The sequence below is a fragment of the Gigantopelta aegis genome, chromosome 4 (assembly GCF_016097555.1).
Source record: "Gigantopelta aegis isolate Gae_Host chromosome 4, Gae_host_genome, whole genome shotgun sequence".
Lineage (NCBI taxonomy): Eukaryota > Metazoa > Mollusca > Gastropoda > Neomphalida > Peltospiridae > Gigantopelta > Gigantopelta aegis.
The window spans coordinates 98,248,753-98,268,105 of NC_054702.1; the positions used below are offsets into that span (position 1 = coordinate 98,248,753).

General features: G+C 33.8%; 1 protein-coding gene across 2 annotated transcripts; it reads right to left on the reverse strand.

The window, feature by feature from the left end:
- Nucleotides 1–18,571, reverse strand: LOC121371537 (eukaryotic translation initiation factor 5B-like). 2 transcript variants are annotated; one of them, XM_041497501.1, is made up of 14 exons: nucleotides 18,480–18,565; nucleotides 15,232–15,289; nucleotides 13,542–13,776; nucleotides 12,301–12,387; nucleotides 11,649–11,799; nucleotides 9,867–9,923; nucleotides 9,315–9,412; nucleotides 8,285–8,362; nucleotides 7,183–7,284; nucleotides 5,611–5,735; nucleotides 4,382–4,514; nucleotides 3,619–3,747; nucleotides 1,886–2,834; nucleotides 1–765 (listed from the first exon to the last, which is right to left on the reverse strand). In XM_041497501.1, the coding sequence occupies exons 3-14, from the start codon at nucleotides 13,725–13,727 to the stop codon at nucleotides 71–73; spliced, it is 2,790 nt and encodes a 929-aa protein (XP_041353435.1). In that variant the 5' UTR covers nucleotides 13,728–13,776; nucleotides 15,232–15,289; nucleotides 18,480–18,565; the 3' UTR covers nucleotides 1–70. The 2 variants fall into 2 exon arrangements, with proteins under 2 accessions (XP_041353435.1, XP_041353436.1); XM_041497502.1 differs by lacking the exon at nucleotides 15,232–15,289 and having other exon boundaries at nucleotides 18,480–18,571.
- Nucleotides 18,572–19,353: the final 782 nt, after the last annotated feature.

Consider the following 19,353-nt stretch of genomic DNA (forward strand, 5'->3'; position numbering starts at 1 on the left):
CAGACGACAATCTATTTATGCATTTCAGTATTAAAAATAGTCTGCAACAAAATGTATAAGAAATAGAAATTTATTCAGACATTGTCTCTTTCGAAGGCACCTTTAATTTTAAAGTCAATTTTGACTTCTTTACTGTGCTGTCTGACCCACTACTTTCACCACTTGGAGAATATATATGTAAAGGAGTCAAACTCATTCTCGTGCCCCGATTCTCCTCAGGGTCAGACTTGTCAAATTCAAATGGGTCAAAGCTTTTGGGACTTCTACCAGAATGCTTCCGCTTGTGTCTCTGCTTCGAGTCTTTATGCTTATCCAAAGATTTATCCCATATTTTTTCTTTACTCCCTGAACTTTTATCCTGTGAAAGCTGAAGCTTTACACGAGGCTGTAGTTTGATTTTTAACTTGATCCCTTTGGCTGGGTCAGCTATTGTACTGGTTATGTCTGCCACAGCAGGGGTTTCACTTTCTACTTCCACCACACTTTTCTCAAGAAGTTTCTCCTTGGTATCAACTGGCAAATGCATCATCCGAGAATGCCTAGGTTTGACTTCACTATCACTGTCGCTGTCTTCGCGGTAAAAGCCTTCCTGTCGAGACAGTCTGCGACGTCGCATGATCGTTTCCTCACCCAGCTTTCTCTGTTCCTCGTATCGTCTCTTCTGCTGCTCCTGCTCCAGTCGCTGTCTCTCTTCCTCTTCCTTGCGGATTCGTTCAGCTTCCAATCTTTCAAGTTCTGCTAATCGTTTTTCTCTTTCTTGTTCCTCTGAAAAACAAAACATAAAATAAGTAGATCATTTATAAAAAATAAAAAATAAAATAAAAAAATTAAGACATGGATTAGGTCGACAACAGTCACTTTTCGCACCCTTTTTTTGGCTTTGTATACAATAAATATAAGAAATATCAAGTCAACTCCATATATATTTCGTAAAAAGTAAAAAAATTTAATTACAATACTTTCTTTAACACATTCATGCATTAGAATTTTTCCTGCATTCTGAAAACGGACATGTCATGTACTCAGTTTATTGTTATTTTAAGATGCAAAGTGAAGTCATTGGAAAACTGACATCATTAAAATTAAAAATTAGCTGTATTAGGAAGGAAGGATATATTTTATTTAACGACGCACTCACCACATTTTATTTTTGGTTATATGGCATCGGACATATGTTTAAGGACCACACATATATTGAGAGGAAACCCGCTGTTATAGCTGTATTATTACAATGCTTCACCACAATAAAATAAAAACTAGTCTACTAACCTTGAACCCTGTCAAATTTCTATAACGAGCAGACAATGCTGTTTACAGGTCGGTATATTTTTTTTTTTCGTAATTCTGGACAAAATATTAAGTTTAAATTTTAAAAGATGAAATAAATAAAAAGTACCTTTTGTCAAATATATCACAACAAAACATTACTGTTGGATATGTTATAGTTCTTGTGTACGAAGCCAAAACAAGGGTGCGAAAAGTGACTGTTGTCGACCACCATTTAACAAACTATAGGTGTGATGTTGTTTTTTTGTCACTGTACATGTTTTCAAAAATCTCAATAAAAGTTTTTTAATATTTCCACATTATCATTTAACATTATATTAAATCTTTTTTCTTCCATTAAAAATATAAATTACCAAGAAATACTCTTTGCTTGTCTTAAACAAATAATAGATAAGTTACTAGGGTTCACAATGGAAAGTATTTCATTTTAGCCAGTTTTCAGATATGTTGAGAATTTCTTTTAAAATATTAAAAAAGTTCTTACTTTAGAAAAACTTTGTATAAAAATCAACAATTGACTAATTTGGCAATGGGCAGGGTGAGCCCTGAATTGCTAGGAAATATATTTTTTAATAAATAATAATAAAGTACAAATTACCAAGAAACACTCTCTGCTGCTCTCTGATGAGTCTTTGCTGTTCTTCCTCCAGGAGTCTCGCCTGTTCTTCATCTTCCCAATTGAGTGATTCATCCTCATCCTCATCATCATCCTCTTCAATGGGCTGGTCCTTCTCCTGTTCCTCCATCTCCTCCTTCTCTTCTTCCTGATCCTCCTCCTCCTCACTCACTTCTTCATCAGTATGCAGGGCTTTCACTTTCCTCTGTTCCTTTCTGGCCAGCTTTACTGCAGCTCTTTGTGCTTTTTCTGCTGCTCTTTTCAGTTCTAACTCGGCCTTTCTCTTTTCTTCTTCAGCTTTCCTCTTTTCTTCTGCAACCTTTCGAGCCAGCAATTCTTTCTCTTTCCTCCTTTGGTGTTCCTCCTTTTTTCTACGGTGTTCTTCAATCTTTCTTTTCATCATTTCTTCTTCTTGACGTCTAAGCTTTTCTTCCATCTCTCTTCGCTTTCTTTCTTCTTCTTTACGTTTCTTTTCTTCTTCTTCTCGCTTCAGTCGTTCCAATCTCTCCTGTTCCTGTCTAATTTTCTCAAGTCTTTCTCTCTCTATTCTTTCTTTCTCTTCCCTTTCACGCCTTTCCTCATCAAGTTTCTGCTGAATTCGAACCTGTTCCATAAAATCTTCTAGAAGCTGTTCACCTGTCTTTGATCCTTCAGGATCTGACAGATTTATCTTCTCCTTCGTCTTGACAGGTTTGAAGACTTTAGACACATCCATTATTGGCAGTTTCACAGATAAACTGTCACCAAAATACTCATGGAGTTCCTTATAGAAATCACTGGGAGATTTGTCCAGCAGCCCAGGGAGTTCATCTGAATTGTTGCTACTGTTTATTTGCAAAGTTTCTAGCACACATTCACCGACATCCTCATCAGGAATAAACTTAGATTCAAACTCGTGAATACTTTGTTTTAACAACAGCTCTGCTGCCAGCTGAAACAAAGAGAGACAGAGAGAGTGAAATATACATATATAAAGGTATATTTAATTTGACAAGACCTAAACACATTTTAAACTAGTCTTTAATACAGGATTACTTGTACACAAGTACAGAATACATTAGACTATTAATATCCATGCACATTTGGTAGAAATGATCGTGCAATATTATTAAATTAAATTCATATATTTCTGAACTGCATGGTCATCATATTGGCTTTTGAAATTTTACACAATACTAGGGTCTCCATGAGTATTCGAGTACATGGGCACGGGCTGAGCCTAGCAAGACTCGAGTTCATTCACAGGACTTGAGTACCCAGTACAAGACATTGTAGAGCATTAATTTCAGCAGTAACTAATCAGCAATACAAGTTACACAATAATTATATGGTCGTGCTAGTTTCTCTTTTTAATCTGTTCATCCATCACAATACTGAACGTATTAACCGGTTTCTAAATGCAATACAATGGCATGATTTGACATTCATATTTAGCGATGGAATTATGATACATAATGCTATTTTAATATTCCTTAGTTTCATTATCATCTAAGTGTTGGGTACTTGGGTCTGGGTTGAGTTTGATCCTCGAGTACTCAAGTCCAATACTTTGAACTCATGGAGGCCCTACTCAATACATATTGTAACAAATAAATCTTTAAAATATAGCAACTTTATTATGGAATAAAGCTACACAAACAAAGCATGCCTGTTCTACAAATAATTTTCACAAACTAACATTCGGAAAGGAAGAACCGTTTTGGTACAATACTTACCAGCAAAGCTCCATGTACTTTGTAGGCATCAGCTTTTGCCACAGCATTAGGTAAAGAGTTATCTTCCATCACAGCACTCAAATGAGGCATAATGACTGCAAGGTGAGGAACAACTATATCTTTTACTACCTGAAACACAAGTAGAGAAATAATGAATAAACTTCTTTTTTTTTAAAGATCAAAATTATATCAACAATTTTCAAAAATGTATTTGACCGAATTTACAAAGCCGTACACACATGCAATTAATTACATTTCCAATGCTTAAACACCTCAGGTGTTTAAATAAAACAGACTTCGTATATTCGGCCCTAAATATTTAATAATATTAAAGGCTTTTAAACAAACCTGATCACCTCTATTTAAACCATACTAACGACATTATTCTAAGTCACAATCATTAATGAACAAGAGAAAATGTTTGTTGATATTTTTATCACATATATTCCATGTCTTCAACTTCATTATATAGATTTTGTTACCTATGAACATTTTTAAAGCTTTTTTCCATCAACAAAATGCTCTCCTTTGGCAATTTAAAGCCTGTCCAAGGCAATTTTAAATCCGTAACCTTTGCAACAAATAAACACAAAATTAAATACCAGAAAAATCATCCATTCAAATGATGGTAATAATTTTCATGCAGTGGTAAAAAATAAAGCCATTGGTAAAGCTCCTGACCTACGGCAATTCATGTTGCAAGCTACGGCAGTTGCCTTTGATAGCACTGTTAAGTTGGAGCCCTGTAATCCTAGGTACAAACCTGGCATCCCAGCGCAAGCAGAGCCATGACAGCTCCGTAGTGAGAACAGTGAGGTTTGGTGAGATCATACAAAGCATCTTTCAGGGACTTGATTGTGTTGTACCTCAGGTGGTTCACGGGACTGTCCCACTTACTACAAAAAAATCCACACAAAACATTTATTACAAAATTCTATAACAATTATAGTTCACTCTGTTCATTAAGTATATAGTGTGAGCTTCTATTAAAACCAAAAGTCCAAAACCAAAATGTTAAAAACTACGATAAATTGCTCTCCTACTATTATTTTTCGTTAGATTTTACCCACATTTTGTCAAGACAGAAATCTTGAAAAAAAAATCACAAATGACACAGACTCTACATACTAGATGATAACCATGTCAGCTATATCGACTTCGCTGAGATAGTATAGGGCAAAAAGCATGTAATTTTGTGCTGGCTGCCATTTTGACTTTTTATGGAATATTCTCCAAGAGGGGTGAAAGGATAGGACTTAATCAAACAATGTTATGATATAAAAGCATTTAAAAAAAAAAAAAAATTGTTTGTTTAAAGATACCACTAGAGATCATTGATTTTATATTAATTATGTCACATACTTTGGAGGCTTTCACCCCTCTTGAAGAGTATTCCATAAAAAAGCAAAATGGCAGACGGCAGAAAACTGCATGTATTTTGCCCTATGTTATCTCAGTGAAGTTGATACTGGCGACATCGTTACAGTCTCATATGTGGAATCTGTGTCACTGTAATGTTTTTTTCACAACTTGTGCCTGGATAAAATTTGGGGGAAATTAACAGTAATTAAAGGTAGGAGAGTAATTTATCGTAGTTGTTAACAATTTGGTTCGAACTTTAGGGTATAATAAAGCTCAGTGGATGAGAACGTGCCTGAGGTGCAATGGGCCACAAAGGCTATGGTGTTTTTCGGTCAGTGTGATAACATGTAAAAGATCCCTTGCTACTACTCAACAGGAGTTGCCTATGAGATGGCAGAAGGTTTCCTCTCTTTTACCCTAGACCAATTGCTAAAATAATTGGATGTTAAGACACCAAAGAGCCATAAAAAAAAGAGTGAGGTGTTGCTAATCAATCCTTAACTTACTATTCACAAATATTTGACAGATATTTTCTCAAAGTGGATCAGTATTAGAGACACGTTGGACACAATATCAAAGAAGACACAAAATATTAAGCAACACAACAAATTATACACCGATAAAACTTACTTGACTATTTTAGCTAAAAGACATGCTGCATAGTCCCGTAATACCCAGTGGTCATTGCGTGGATTAATTGATGCAGCCAGTGGCTCAAGCACACAGTACACGACACCTTGGACTAGTACATTTAGCTGAAAAAATACAAACAGGAACTGTTTAGTAAAAAATCTAACCATAAACAACTATAATAACACTGGAATAACTGCTACAATGGTACCAAGTCAAAGATATAAATACAACAAATCAGAAAAAATGGAGAATACTTCTTTGATTAGCTTCTTTGACTAGCCTACTTCAGTCAAAAACAAAGGTTTTAAATCAACATAATTTTAATGTTGTCCTGCACGTGTTTCAAATAAAATAATATCTGATACAATGAAACCAATTAAATGAAATTACAGGAATTTTGTGGCTACCCCCCCCCCCCACTTTAGAGTATCAAGTCCAGGGATCGATTTTGGTGCCCTTTTTACTGGACGCGGTGCCCCGATAAATTGGACCGTGTCCACGGCCATAACTAGCCGTGGTTGCCTTCCTTGTATGCCCTAGTGCCCATCTCATGCCTGGTACCAACTAAATTGAACTTTGCAGCATTTGTCATTTGCCGTGTATTCGTCCATAAGAACAGAAATCCAAAGAAATTATTGCCGACTCTCAGACACGCAATTTCGATGGGCGCAGCCATATTCTTATTGTTTACAAGCCACAGATCCGAGAACCATGTGGTCGCCGAGAAGTAACTGCGCAGTCGCTCTATAAAGACTGTTCTGCACAGGGAACCTCATCTCTTACTCGCATCAGTGAAAACTTTACAGAAAGTGGCCTTGGTGCCCTACCCTTGAAAGAAATGTTGCCCTTGGTGCCCCAAAAATTTCCTCAAACCCAAAGCCAAAATGGCCTTGCCCTGAATTTTTTTTTAATTCTACCCCTGCAAGTCCAGTTACGTATCTCACCAATAACAGGCCGGGTGTTATTACATGCTCTATTTCAAATCTGGTGCACTACTGGCCTCAATGGTGTCGTGGTTAAACCATTAGACATAAGACTGGTAGCAGGGCCAGCTCTGCCACTCGCCAATTGCAAATTTTGACAAGAAGTGTTTGTTATAATATATATTTTGTTGGAAAATAGCTCTAGGTTTTGCATTTTTTTTAGATAATTTGGTGAAATTTTCTGATCAAGTTTTAATGTGTAGGTGTAAGACCACTACACCCACTTCTCTCTCACTAACCACTAATAACTAACTCACTGTCCTGGACAGACAGCCCAGATAGCCGAGGTGCATGCCCAGGACAGTGTGCTTGAACCTCAATTGGATATAAGCACGAAAAATAAGTTGAAATGAAAAAACATCCGGTGCACATTGAATTTTGATTTGGTGAAATACTGGTATACTGCTACCTGCAACCTATTTTTATTTTTCATTCTTACTTTTTTTAATAGACAAAAGATGTTAAAATGGCTGAGCCATCAAATAGTTTGGGCACATAGAATAAACTACCCAAAAATAAAGCAGCATTATAAAAAAGAAGAAAAGGAAGGAAATGTTTTATTTAAGATGCACTCAACAAGACTTACATAAGGCTGTGGCTCAAAGTTGAGATACGTATTGCTTATGAGTGCACTTGCTGTGTGCAGTAATGAGATCATCTGGTTCAGGTCATGGCTGATGGCTCGGACCTACAAGTACAGTCAACGTGTGGAACATGCATGTAAATATTACAAAGCACAGAAATAACAAATACGAGACGTCAACTTCACAGTAAATAAGTATAGTCCATATGTGGAACTAGAATATCAAGCCCATAGGAATTGGGGGGAGGCACACATCAACTTCAGAGTAAATATGTATAGTCCATAGAGGCAGCTGGCACATTAACTTCACATCACAGTAAATATGTATAGTCCATAGAGGGAGCTGGCACATTAACTTCACATCACAGTAAAAATGTATAGTCCATAGGAGGAGCTGGCACATTAACTTCACATTACAGTAAATATGTATAGTCCATAGGGGGAGCTGGCACATTAACTTCACATCACAGTAAATAAGTATAGTTCACATGTGGAACATGCATGTTAATAACAAGTCTGTAGGAACCAAGTGGGGTTCTGTGCCCCCTTCCCACTTGAGGACCAAAATGTATGTTTTTTGTCCTACTCTATATAAATAAAGATAAAAAAATGGCTTATGCCCCCGCCCACCTTACTGTTACTCCTCCACTAGAGATTGTACCCCTCCTCTCAAATTATTATTCCACAGATGTGAATATTGCATAACACAATAAAATAAAATATGAGACATCAACTTCAAAGTAGATAACTTGTATATAATAGTGCACATGTGGAACATGCATGTAAATATAACTCATCAACTCCACAGTATGGAAGCATAATCCATGACCATATTGTCACGATTTCTGGTATGGTAGTGTCTGTGTTAAGTATCTTTACCACTGGTTTTTATTAGCACAACAAATTAGTTATAATTATGGAGTTATTTAAAAAAAAATCCAAAAACATTTGGTACTTATTATTATTCTTCATCAAAAGAGGCTTAGAAAAGTTGATAAACAATGACTTATATTACACATATGAAGTTAAATTTCCATTAAAAAATTAATCATTATTACGCAAGTCGTGTCAGCTATGTTTTGGCTTGTAATGACTGTTAACGTACCCCATTGGCAATGAAGTTGATGAAATAGGACAGCAAGGGAGTTACATTTGGGTTAGTCTGAAGATCAGAAAGAGCCACCTGAAAATAAACACATTTTGAGCAATATAAGCATGTTTCAATTGGCATCATAATATACTAGTATACATTTTGTTAAGTGGGAGGTATCATTAGTGTGGAAAACATATCTTATGACATCAGCAAAGAGAAAATCTGTTGAGTAATGGTGCATGGTGGAAAACAGTTTTTAACAATAAATAATTCATTACATAGCATTTATGTTACTGTGTATATTGTGTATATTGCATACTTAGAATAAATACTGTTCAAATCCATAAAACTAACAATTGCTGGTTTGCACATACTGACAGTTATTTCTGTTGCCATGAATAACACTGTGTTAAGATATAAACAATACCCATACTCATTGCTATATGTTTTCCAGAAAACGTAGAGAGATGTTTGAGGGCAATATAAAAGGTTTTGTTTCAGAAAACATAGCTATGGATTTCTAATAAAGCAATACAAGTCAAATCAATTTTTTGTTAGTGTTGTTATCTTTCCTAAAAACACATTTTATTTTTTGTTAGGGTCCTTGTCATATCAGTAACAAATTAATCCACTACTCCATCTAATTGACGTGCATAGTGTACAGCAATCATTATAATCAAGAATCAGTTTAAAAATCTGTATAAATAAAAGTAGGTGTTTGGAGGATTAATATATATATATATATCGGTCAATTTTGGTAACCTCACCAACTCACCTTTCTGAGTCAATTAATGTCCATATAATATTTAATTAGATTTTGAAAAATGGCTTATCTTTAAAAACTGAATTCATCTAAAATACTGTAAAAATTCCCAAATGAAATTTAAAAGGGTACATATATCTGTCACCATTTTGGTCAGAAATAACAAGAGGAATGTCCATCTAGGGGCAATAACTCTCAGCAGAAACATATGTAAACAAGAGCACACAGCTCACCAACCATTCACATTTTAAAACCTTATAATAATTAATAATTTTATACCTTCACAGTTTTCTCATCTCCACTGATAATGGACTTTGTTATATTGTTGTAATACAAAAGCTGGTCTTCGCTAATTTCTTTTTTAATGTTGAGTTTTCCTGAAATATCATACATCTGTTAGCCAAAATATACCAACAGAAGACAAATATGAAAAATATATATAATGTACAAATAATAGATAACCAAAATTATATAAAATATATGATCTGAATTATTGTTATACTTCAGGTTAAGGAACAACATATGCCATTAAATGAAAAAAAACCTCACAATATTTTAGTGCTGTAGTGTTCTATAAAAAAATAAAATAAAAACCGTACACACAAAACACCATTTCAGAAGTGTGCTGATGGTATTCAGTTTAAGTTTTATTTTTAAAAATATTATTATTATTACTGAAATAAAAAATAAAAATAATTAACAAACAAATAAAGAGTCAGGATAATTTTTAGACCAGGTTAATTTACAGTGAATAAATATTTTTCTATGTTGGCTGAGGGGCACCATGAAGCAATAGTGATTCAGTACGAGTTAAAAGGTCAACAGTGTCACCTGATCCCTGCTGACTAGAAGTTGTCTTCTGGGTTCCTTCCACAGCCAGCCACTGAGCTGTAATAGATTACACCAACATCAATTCAATATATTTGTGTACAAACAATGTATGGAAAATTTGAAATAAAATATTTAATATGATAACACAAAGTTGTTTCACAACTAGGTGGTTTTTTTTTGTGTGTGTGTTTTTTGGATATACAATTTTATTGTCCCCAGAAATATTTGGCAGTGTCAGGGTTGAGGTGCCCTGAGCTCACTGAAGTACACATATTTTAATTATATTTCATATATATATATATACACTGTATATACAGACTATTTACATGTACACAATGTTCATGTTTAAAACATATACTGCAAGAAAGAAGAGAAAGAAGAAAGGGGAAAAACGAAATATCAGAAGTGAAAGAAAAGAATGATGGGTTGCAAATTTTATCTTTTAATGTTTGTCTCTAAGCCAGTATGTTAAACTACAGTTGAAAAGGTTCATGTAAAATTGTCAATAAATAAATTATACCATTTCTTCCAATATGTTTCAAAATATTCGTATTCAGTTTTTAAGCAGAATACACCTTTGAATTTCTAATTTGTTTTTAATTGTCCGTTGTAATGATCGTAAGTTCAATTTTTGTTTTTGGATTTTTATAGAATAAATATAATATTTTATATTAATAATCATCCAATTTACTACACTGCTGTTTTGTTCATTAGGCAAATCTAAGATAACAATATGTTTACCCATAGTATTTGTTATCCAATTTGCAATAGTTTTCCATATTTTTTTTTAACAAAATGACAATCATAGAATAAGTGTTCCATTGTCTGGCAGCAGATTACAGAAAGTACATTTATTGGTATCTATATAGTGAATAGTATATAAAAAATGGTTAGTTGCGAGTATTCGATGCAATATTCTGTACTGAAACCACCGCAAAGTTGTATCTCTAGTACATTTAAAGGGTATGCTATAATATATTTTCCATTCCCTTAATGAATAGTTAAAACCTTTTCCTGATATTTTAATTGTGATTTTGGTATTTGTGATGTTTTGCATAGCAGTTTATATTGTTCCTTGCAACCTTGTTTCTCTTTTAAAATCTTCTTTAACTTTTGTGGATAAATTGGTTTAAAATTAGAGAAAAATTCAGTTTGACAATTTAATTTTCCATATTTTTCAATGAAACATTTTACTGCTTTAATTAAAGACGTATAATCTAAAAAATTCGTTATATTATACTTCACCATAAATTCGTCAACAGTTAGAAAGCCACCATGTACACCAATTAAATCATTTATAAAAATAATTCCCTTTTCGGCATACTTTTTGTAGAAAATAGGTTTTTTATCTTTTAATATTTTACTGTTGTGCCAAATATTGACACCAACTATGTCGTCTATACATTCAATGATTTCTTCACATTGAATTTTTCTCCAGCTTTCAAGAACATCTTTCCAAAAAGGATTACTTATATTTTACATTTTCTTGCTAAACTAGGTGGTTGTTAGTTAATAATTTTACCAAGGCTGTACCTAAACTAAAACAACTGGGTGTGCACTGACAAAAACCCAAACAATCAAGGACTAGAAACAGATAGTTGTCTCCAGATAGACCAAGAGGACACTTTTAAAACAAAAGAAAACTTTTAAAGTATTTTTTGTTTTTGGGGGAGTGTATGGGGAAGAGACGTATGTAAGGACTTAAATATTTTTCATTCTAAGCAAGTAGAAATTTAAAATTATTAAAAGCTATTTTATGATTGTAATCCCAATGAAATGTACCTTTTATTGATGTTTTCCCCAGATTTTTTGGAACATAACTGTTAAATACGATATTAGAGAAGTTTGTGTCAAGATCTTCAACAAAATGAAGCTCTCCCTCCCGTGTCTGTCGGAACTGGCTTGGTTCCATCGATCCATGACCAAACACCGGCTATAAAACAAACATGAACAATAATACAGTCAAAAACAATAAGCAAAATTCAAAACATTTGGTTTAAAGGAGACACAGTAGCCAGATGATGATTACCATACTCATCTTGTTTCTTCAATCCTAATTACAGATGTTTTTCAGACTTTGACAGTCACAAACGTAATTTATAGAGATCACCATGTCTGAACAGGTTTAAGTATTGCTGTTTCAATTACATTTCTTTTGAAGTTGTATAACTATAGATTTTAGGGCTAGCTCTACCAATCGCCAAATTTGTCAATTTCATATTATAAAAACAAGCAGCAAAATTTATTTTTATTTAGTGAATTAGTTTTTTATAATGATAGATACAGTAGTTTGTCAAAATCTGTGGGTTTCTGCAGTTTTTGAAGTTTCATAGATAATTTGGTGAATTGTTTTGCTCACTCAGACCTAGCCCTGGATTTTATTAACGTAATGTATTAATGTATAAAATAGTGTATTTAAATTCAAGTATTTCACCTGTATATCGCTTTGCCTCAAAGCTTTATTGAAATCTTCTGTAGTCAGTCTTCGCCGTTTAGCATGCTTCATGAACTGAGTACAACACTGCCAACATAAATATAGGTAAAGATTAATAACAGAATTTGAGAAGTAAAAAGTGCAATTTTCATTAATATTAGAAGCTTAGTATCTTTCACAACTACATCCAGGTGTTTAGAATATTTTATAACCATTCTCACTTCACCTACAAATCTATTAGCCATAAGAAAGAATGTGTGCACTGTATGCAATTAGAAAGCATGATAAAATAAATATTGCTATATTACTTTTAAACAATATATTCAAACAGCACGTTAATATACATTATATGTTCAGTCTAAAAATATATACCCTGAGAGTAGCTTAATTATATACAGATTTACTAGCATAAATAGTAGCTGGATAATATAACTTTTTAAAATTTGCTCTATTCTTAATGTTTCCAGCAAAAACAGGTTCCAATCTAGTGTAAGTGATTCAAATAAATCACTTTGAACATGTTTTTTATTTGTTTTTAAATCCAAGCTGTTTCAAGACATGTTGAAGAAACAGATTTGATCCTTAAACTAACACTAAAACTAGGTCATGACCTCTCAGAAACTATATCCAACATACGTTGTATACGATTTTGATACACAACGGTGATCTCCTACACAGATATGTAAGAAATAGAGAATAATACATGAATTTCCATTTGATACCATTTATCTTACAACGAGTTGTAAGATAAATGGTATCAAATGGACACGAATGTAGTATTCTATTTCTTACATACCTCGAAATAATAAAAATGTAAACAATATAATAAACAATATATTATGTTATTACAGAACGTAGCCTAACTGGGTCATGACGTATGGATACTTGGCTTTAAGAATACATAACACATGTCATAACCAAATCACTACTGTACTAACAGATCCATTTTCCTTAAAAAATAGAGCACCTTAAAACATTTGCCAACCACTCGGAAAATTAAACTGATGAAAAGCGAGCTTTTTAATGTGGCGAAGCATTGTAATAATACAGCTAATTTTGAATTTGAATGACGTCAGTATTCCAATGACGTCACTTTACATCTCCTTATAATAACACTAAACTGGGTCATGTCCTCTCAGAAACGAACTCCAACATATGTTGTATACGATTTTGATACACAACGGTGATCTCCTACACAGGTGTGTAAGAATTACCTATATTATATAAACCAGACTATTTACCATTGTTATCTCTCGAAGTCTGTAGCTGACATCTTCGCCAAGTACTGCTGCCACATCATCTGGGAGATCCGAGATTCCCGTGGCTTCTGCTACCATTCTAATGGATTCCTTGGTAACGATGGCATATCTTTTCTCATCTACCAGCTTCTTCTCTTCTCCTGAAGTGGTCGTCATCTCGGAAGCCATGAGAAGGCCAACGTTATTTGCTTACACCATCATCTCTGACTTTCCTCATCTAAAATTGAAAAAATCACAATTGATATTTCCATCTGCTTGCCTTTTCTAACACCAATAGCCAATGTGTATTTTTTGTGACGAGGTGTTGTTAATTACTATCATCATCTGAATTATGAAAAAATTATCTTTCACATCAAAAGTATTGGAATTTCAAGAAACAAAACACTAATACATATTATAAAGTACATATTATATTGTAGTCATGTATTATTAAAACAAAATTTACTTTTAATAAGGGCTTCAAGATTATAGTAGCCCCACTCCCATGGCTAGTGATATTCAATGTTGCGCAGTATATAATTACTATTGCCATGCCTGATGGCTAGTGAAAGAAAAAAGAAGTCAAATGTTGCAGATATGTCAATTTTGTAAATATGAATATACTGCCCCCACCCCAACCCCACAATGTTAGTGTTTTAAAGCTCTGTCTCCCCCTTTAGGTGACATATCTGATCTTACTATTATTTAGTAAAATTGTATTAACTTTAGTAAAGTAGGGCTAGTGAATTTGTAATCGTGGCTAGTACGTTTTTAAAATCACTGATCCCATGGCTAGTGAATTTTATAAAAATTCTAGAAGCCCTGTTTTAATGGTCACTTGTAAAATAATTGTAAATTAATGTTTTATAAAAAGAAAAACTAAAGGCAAAATTTATGTCTTTCAAGACTTAAAAATAAAAGTGCCATTCTTACCATGTCATGATAGCATGTAGGGCCTAGAATAGCTCAAGCAAACATATCACGATCAAAGGAATCAAGTGCTGTGATTGGCCGAAATGTGTTACAGCATCATTGGGATTCCCAGCAAAGTGCAAACTATGGAAATGCTCATCAACCCGCTTTTAAAAAAATCTAAATAAACCATGATACACAACAACTGAAAAACAGTGCATTTAACCATAGGGCTAAAACCTGTGAATATCATATGCGATTAATTATACCACCCTTAATTGGAAATTCTGGAAATCCCATCAAGATGTAAAGGAATGCTCGCGCAAGGCTTTTGGACAGGTATGCATATTCAATGCTATATAAATTATAATGCACATTATTTCTTAATATCAACAAGTATATTATTATATTTAATTAATTAAATGGTTAAATGTGATGGCTATTATATATAAAGGGCACTGCCATTTTGTTCCATTGCAGTGAATATGCCTTCTGGCGGCTCGAGCCGCTGGTTATGTAATACTTAACGCGTCACATCAGGAATTAGTCTTAAAAATGAAGAAACAAACATACCTGATTTTTGAGCGATGATAAAACAAGCATGCATTGCCAGGGCTAGCTCTGCCACTCACCAAATTTGCGAATTTTGAAAGCAGTAGGCAAATTTTATTTTAATTTGGCAAAATAATTTCATGTCATAATTGACATTTTTTAGAAAATAACTGTTGATTTCTGCAATTTTGAAAGTTTAAAAGACAATTTGGCAAAATATTTTACTCACCTAGATAGTGTTCTTGCTGGGTAAAAATTAAAGGAGGGTGGCCACTCAGCACCACACCCTTCAAAATAAAGAGAAAAAAAAGCCAATAAATGAAAAGCAAAAAATAAAATAAATTGTTTTTTTTTAAATATTAAAAAAAAGGGGGGGGAGGGGTGGTTACCATATTGTTGTGTTTGGTAAACTTTGTGAAAAGACATACTCCTTATTTTGTCTACAAAAAATGCAAAAAGGTTTATAAATACGAAATACAAACAGACTTGTCTTTTAACTGAACCGAAGATGATATCGGTCTGACATTCATGGGCAGTTCCAGTTTTGCTGAACCAATCAAAGTTTTAATATTATTATTTTTAATAAAGATTTCAAGATATACGAAAAACAATAAAGATGTTTGTAAAGTGATCCCCTAATGTCGGATACATTTTTTGTTATTTCCATCTTCATTGAATGAATCAATCGCTGTGATAAAATAATATTGCCAGCTGATAAAAAAGCGGTGTATATATTATTTGGCAGTCAAGATAAATGATTTTAATGATAAACACTACTACTTCCGTTGTTTTTATAAGCGTTCATATCACCCTAAAATGAAAAGTTTGCAATATTTTATAAATAACTGCGGAATAAACAGAATGACAGAAAGTAAAAATCATCAGTTACAATCAATTATATCTGCAATTGAGAAAAAAAATCAGACGATAGTTAGTGAAAACAAAAGACAGAATGACTGTTCTGATCACGTGACAAATTTGGCGCCAAATAAGTGAGGTTTTTTCAATCGGAGATTGCTGAATCCGTAAAAGATAACAAACGTTTTCATTGCTCAAATAAAATATAACTTTTATTGTGTCTATTAAACATACAAATGGATACAGATATGGGACAAAATAGAGGCTGTTAAAAATACTGTTAAATTACGTTATGGTAACTTCCGTAAATGTTTCGTTGATTGTTTTTTTGTACACAAAAGTAGGTTATTTCCTTTGATGTCCAGTGTGCAGACTGATCGTTGGTTTTTTGTGGAAAAAAAGTGTGCATTTGGAAATAGAAAGAAAGAAAGAAATATTTTATTTAATGACGCACTCAACTAGCAGAGATAGGTGCTGGAAAATAAAGAGGGGTGCACAAAAATAAAGGAGGGCAGAGAACGTGAAAGGAGGGCAGCAAAATGGAATAGCGGAGCGGGCCGCCCCGTTTAAATGGAGCAGCGAGAACACTGCCTAGAGCTAGCCCTGATCGCATTGTTCTGTAATAATATTCGTCCCAATAAGCCAGCAATAAGTACACATTATTTTTCAATACAAAATAAACCATCATTATCAAAGTGGTTGAAATAACTATCATGTTTTGTCCATGCAGTAACCTACATACTGAATTGATAATCGAAGTGTTTTCTTATTTAATTTGTCTATCATGTAGTTGCCTCCATCTGTGATTCCTGATTGGCAGGTAACCAGACATGGTAATTAATTACCGCTGTCTAAACACAAAAATATGTACCAATATTATGAACATCACAGGGTATGGTGAAATAACCTGCTAACTCTAAAATGGTAATGGACATTATAGTTGTCGTGCTTTATTACTGTAAATAATTCTGTAAAACTCTTGATTAAGTAGACTTTCCCATCTAAAATCAAAGAAATGACCAATTACGAAGTCCCAAAGAAAAGAAAATGACAGAGTATGAACTTTACGGGTCGACCAATCGCCCATGGCAAGTCAAAATAGCATCAGGCAAGTCAAAACCGTATAACGCGTCGCCCACCTGGCGACTGAAAATTTCCGCATATTGTATTATGTATCAAAATGAAATTAACTAATGTTTGTAAGAGATCGGAAAGTTATTTTTTTTAAACTGTTTTCAATTGGTTTCCTATTAATATCTGTGCAACCAAACCCATATAGAACACAATAGTGACCACTTCCCCAGTCTATCGAACAGTCTAAAACCATTCGGAATACCTTGGCTGGTTTTAATTAAATATGTATTATTTGATTATGTGTTTTGATTATGTATTCGAAAAACTTTGGCCATGTAAATGTATTTGTAGGTTCAATCAGAACATCTCGGCCATGTCCGTCTTTACTTTCCATTTAGTTACAATCGGAACAACTTGTCACATTCCGCTACACACTGTTTCACAGAAAGATTTTGTTTACAAGCATGAGGTATTCCTAAGTTACATTCTGTTGGAACATTTTCGTTGCTCATGGAATATACAGTCTACTATATCAAACACCCAATCATCACTGCGAATAATGTCAACAACAGCTATCATTGCCTGTGCACGTGCGAGTGCTATGGGAACTTCAAATTAACTGAACTCTTGACAATGTTGTTTTGAGTGACCTGTCAACAAACGAGTTGTTGTTTGTTCAATATTTTTGCACATGCCTACATCCACTGAACATGTGTTGCGTACATGCTCCATTATGGTCACAAACGTCATTTTGGAAACATGTGGTGTTATTATCCATTTCATAACTAAATAGCGATGGTTGTTTTTGCTTCATTAATAATTAGTATTTTCTGGCATGATTACTGAAATGAAAATGGCAGAGAATTAACAAAGGTTAACTGGTCACTGCAAATGGTGCAACATGCGTCAAATTACAGACTGGTGCCAAAGTAAAAGCATGGATTGACACTGTGACAAGTGAGCTATAACATTCAACAAGTCGGGGTCTTGATGTCTGTTGTATTGTTGTGTTTTTGAAATTACATTAGAATTTAAATCCAAACTATTATGGTGACTTCGACTCCTCACTAAGTATTGCTAATAACTCGGGGACTTGATTTGGCTTTTGACTAACATTAAGCCTTGTTTTGATTGTGCAGGCCAGGCATGAGAAAACAAATGTAAATTGTAATGGAATTAAAAGACTAATGCAATTAATTTGTTTGAATTATGAACATTGATGATACATTTAAACCAAATCCAAAAGTTCCAGCCTTTCCCCCAACTCTGAACCAATCCTAGCCTAACGTTACCAACATTCTAACCAAAAGCTAACATGGGGGGGATGGGGAGGGGCAAAACTTTTGTCATGACTTGTATTCTAATCACTCGATGGACACTGAAAGGTAAAATAAAATTGGGAAAAACAAAATGACTGGATGTCATGTTTTAATGATTCTCAGGTAGTACATTTTTTACATTCAACCAAATACGATGCAGGGAATAATCTATTATTGTATGTTCGGTCAAACAAATTCAACAAGAATAAATATTACTTGAACTTACACGGAAAATAAACAAGAAAGGAACCAAAAAAGGGTTCAAATCGTCATTTTTCCGCCATACTTCGTCTTCTTTGTTAGTTTCGTCCACCACCGTGAAGCACCCATAGTTTTGAAATAATTATTTGACTCTTTTTAATACCAATCACAAAGTAGACGTATCCATTTAACAAAGTAATTAGTTAAAAGATACAACAATGATGGTCAACAGATAAAAAAATTCTCTTATTAACCAAGAATTTACTTTTAGTGATCCTTTTTAATATTTAATAATAATAGGCCTAATTATGTTAGTGGTAAATTACTCCTTTTCTTTAGGAGCCCCAACTTTTACAAATAACATAGCTGCGTGCATGTGAATATCATATTTCTCAGTTCATAAGTTGTGAAGAGCGTTCGTTTGCCGAAATAAACTGTGACCACAACTTGTGAACCGGGGTAAGATGTTTTTTGTCTCAATGGCTCAACAAACACATATCATTCGTATAATTATGGTTTGGTGTGTGTGATTGCAGTAGCTGGGACAGTGCAGATTGTCTATAAATCGCCTGAACAGTTTATATAGCGAAAACGGCACCGTGCCAATATGGCCCCAAGCGAAAACGGAACCAAATTGGTCAAAACGGAACCTAGCATTGGCTGAAACGGCACCAAAATTTATGGACAAAACGAAACCGTATGTTTTAAACTTTTTAAATGTATGGCTAAAACGGAACAAAAACCATTACAAGTTGTGAACAATGATATGCTCAATAAAACAACAGCTATATTAATCATTATTACTTTGTTCTGTTTTTATGTCCATGTAAGGGAGATAGAAGTAATAGCAGCTAGACGTTGGCAATATGCAAGTGCAAGTTTGTTTTGGGGTCGAATTT

Coding starts and splice junctions, on each gene's coding strand:
- LOC121371537 (XM_041497502.1), bottom strand. CDS start 13,727: ATGGCTTCCGAGATGACGACCACTTCAGGAGAAGAGAAGAAGCTGGTA. Junction 11,800..12,300: donor TGAGGCAAAGCGATATACAG/GTGAAATACTTG, acceptor TTTGTTTTATAG/CCGGTGTTTGGTCATGGATC. Junction 5,736..7,182: donor ACTTTGAGCCACAGCCTTAT/GTAAGTCTTGTT, acceptor GTATTTTTTCAG/CTAAATGTACTAGTCCAAGG.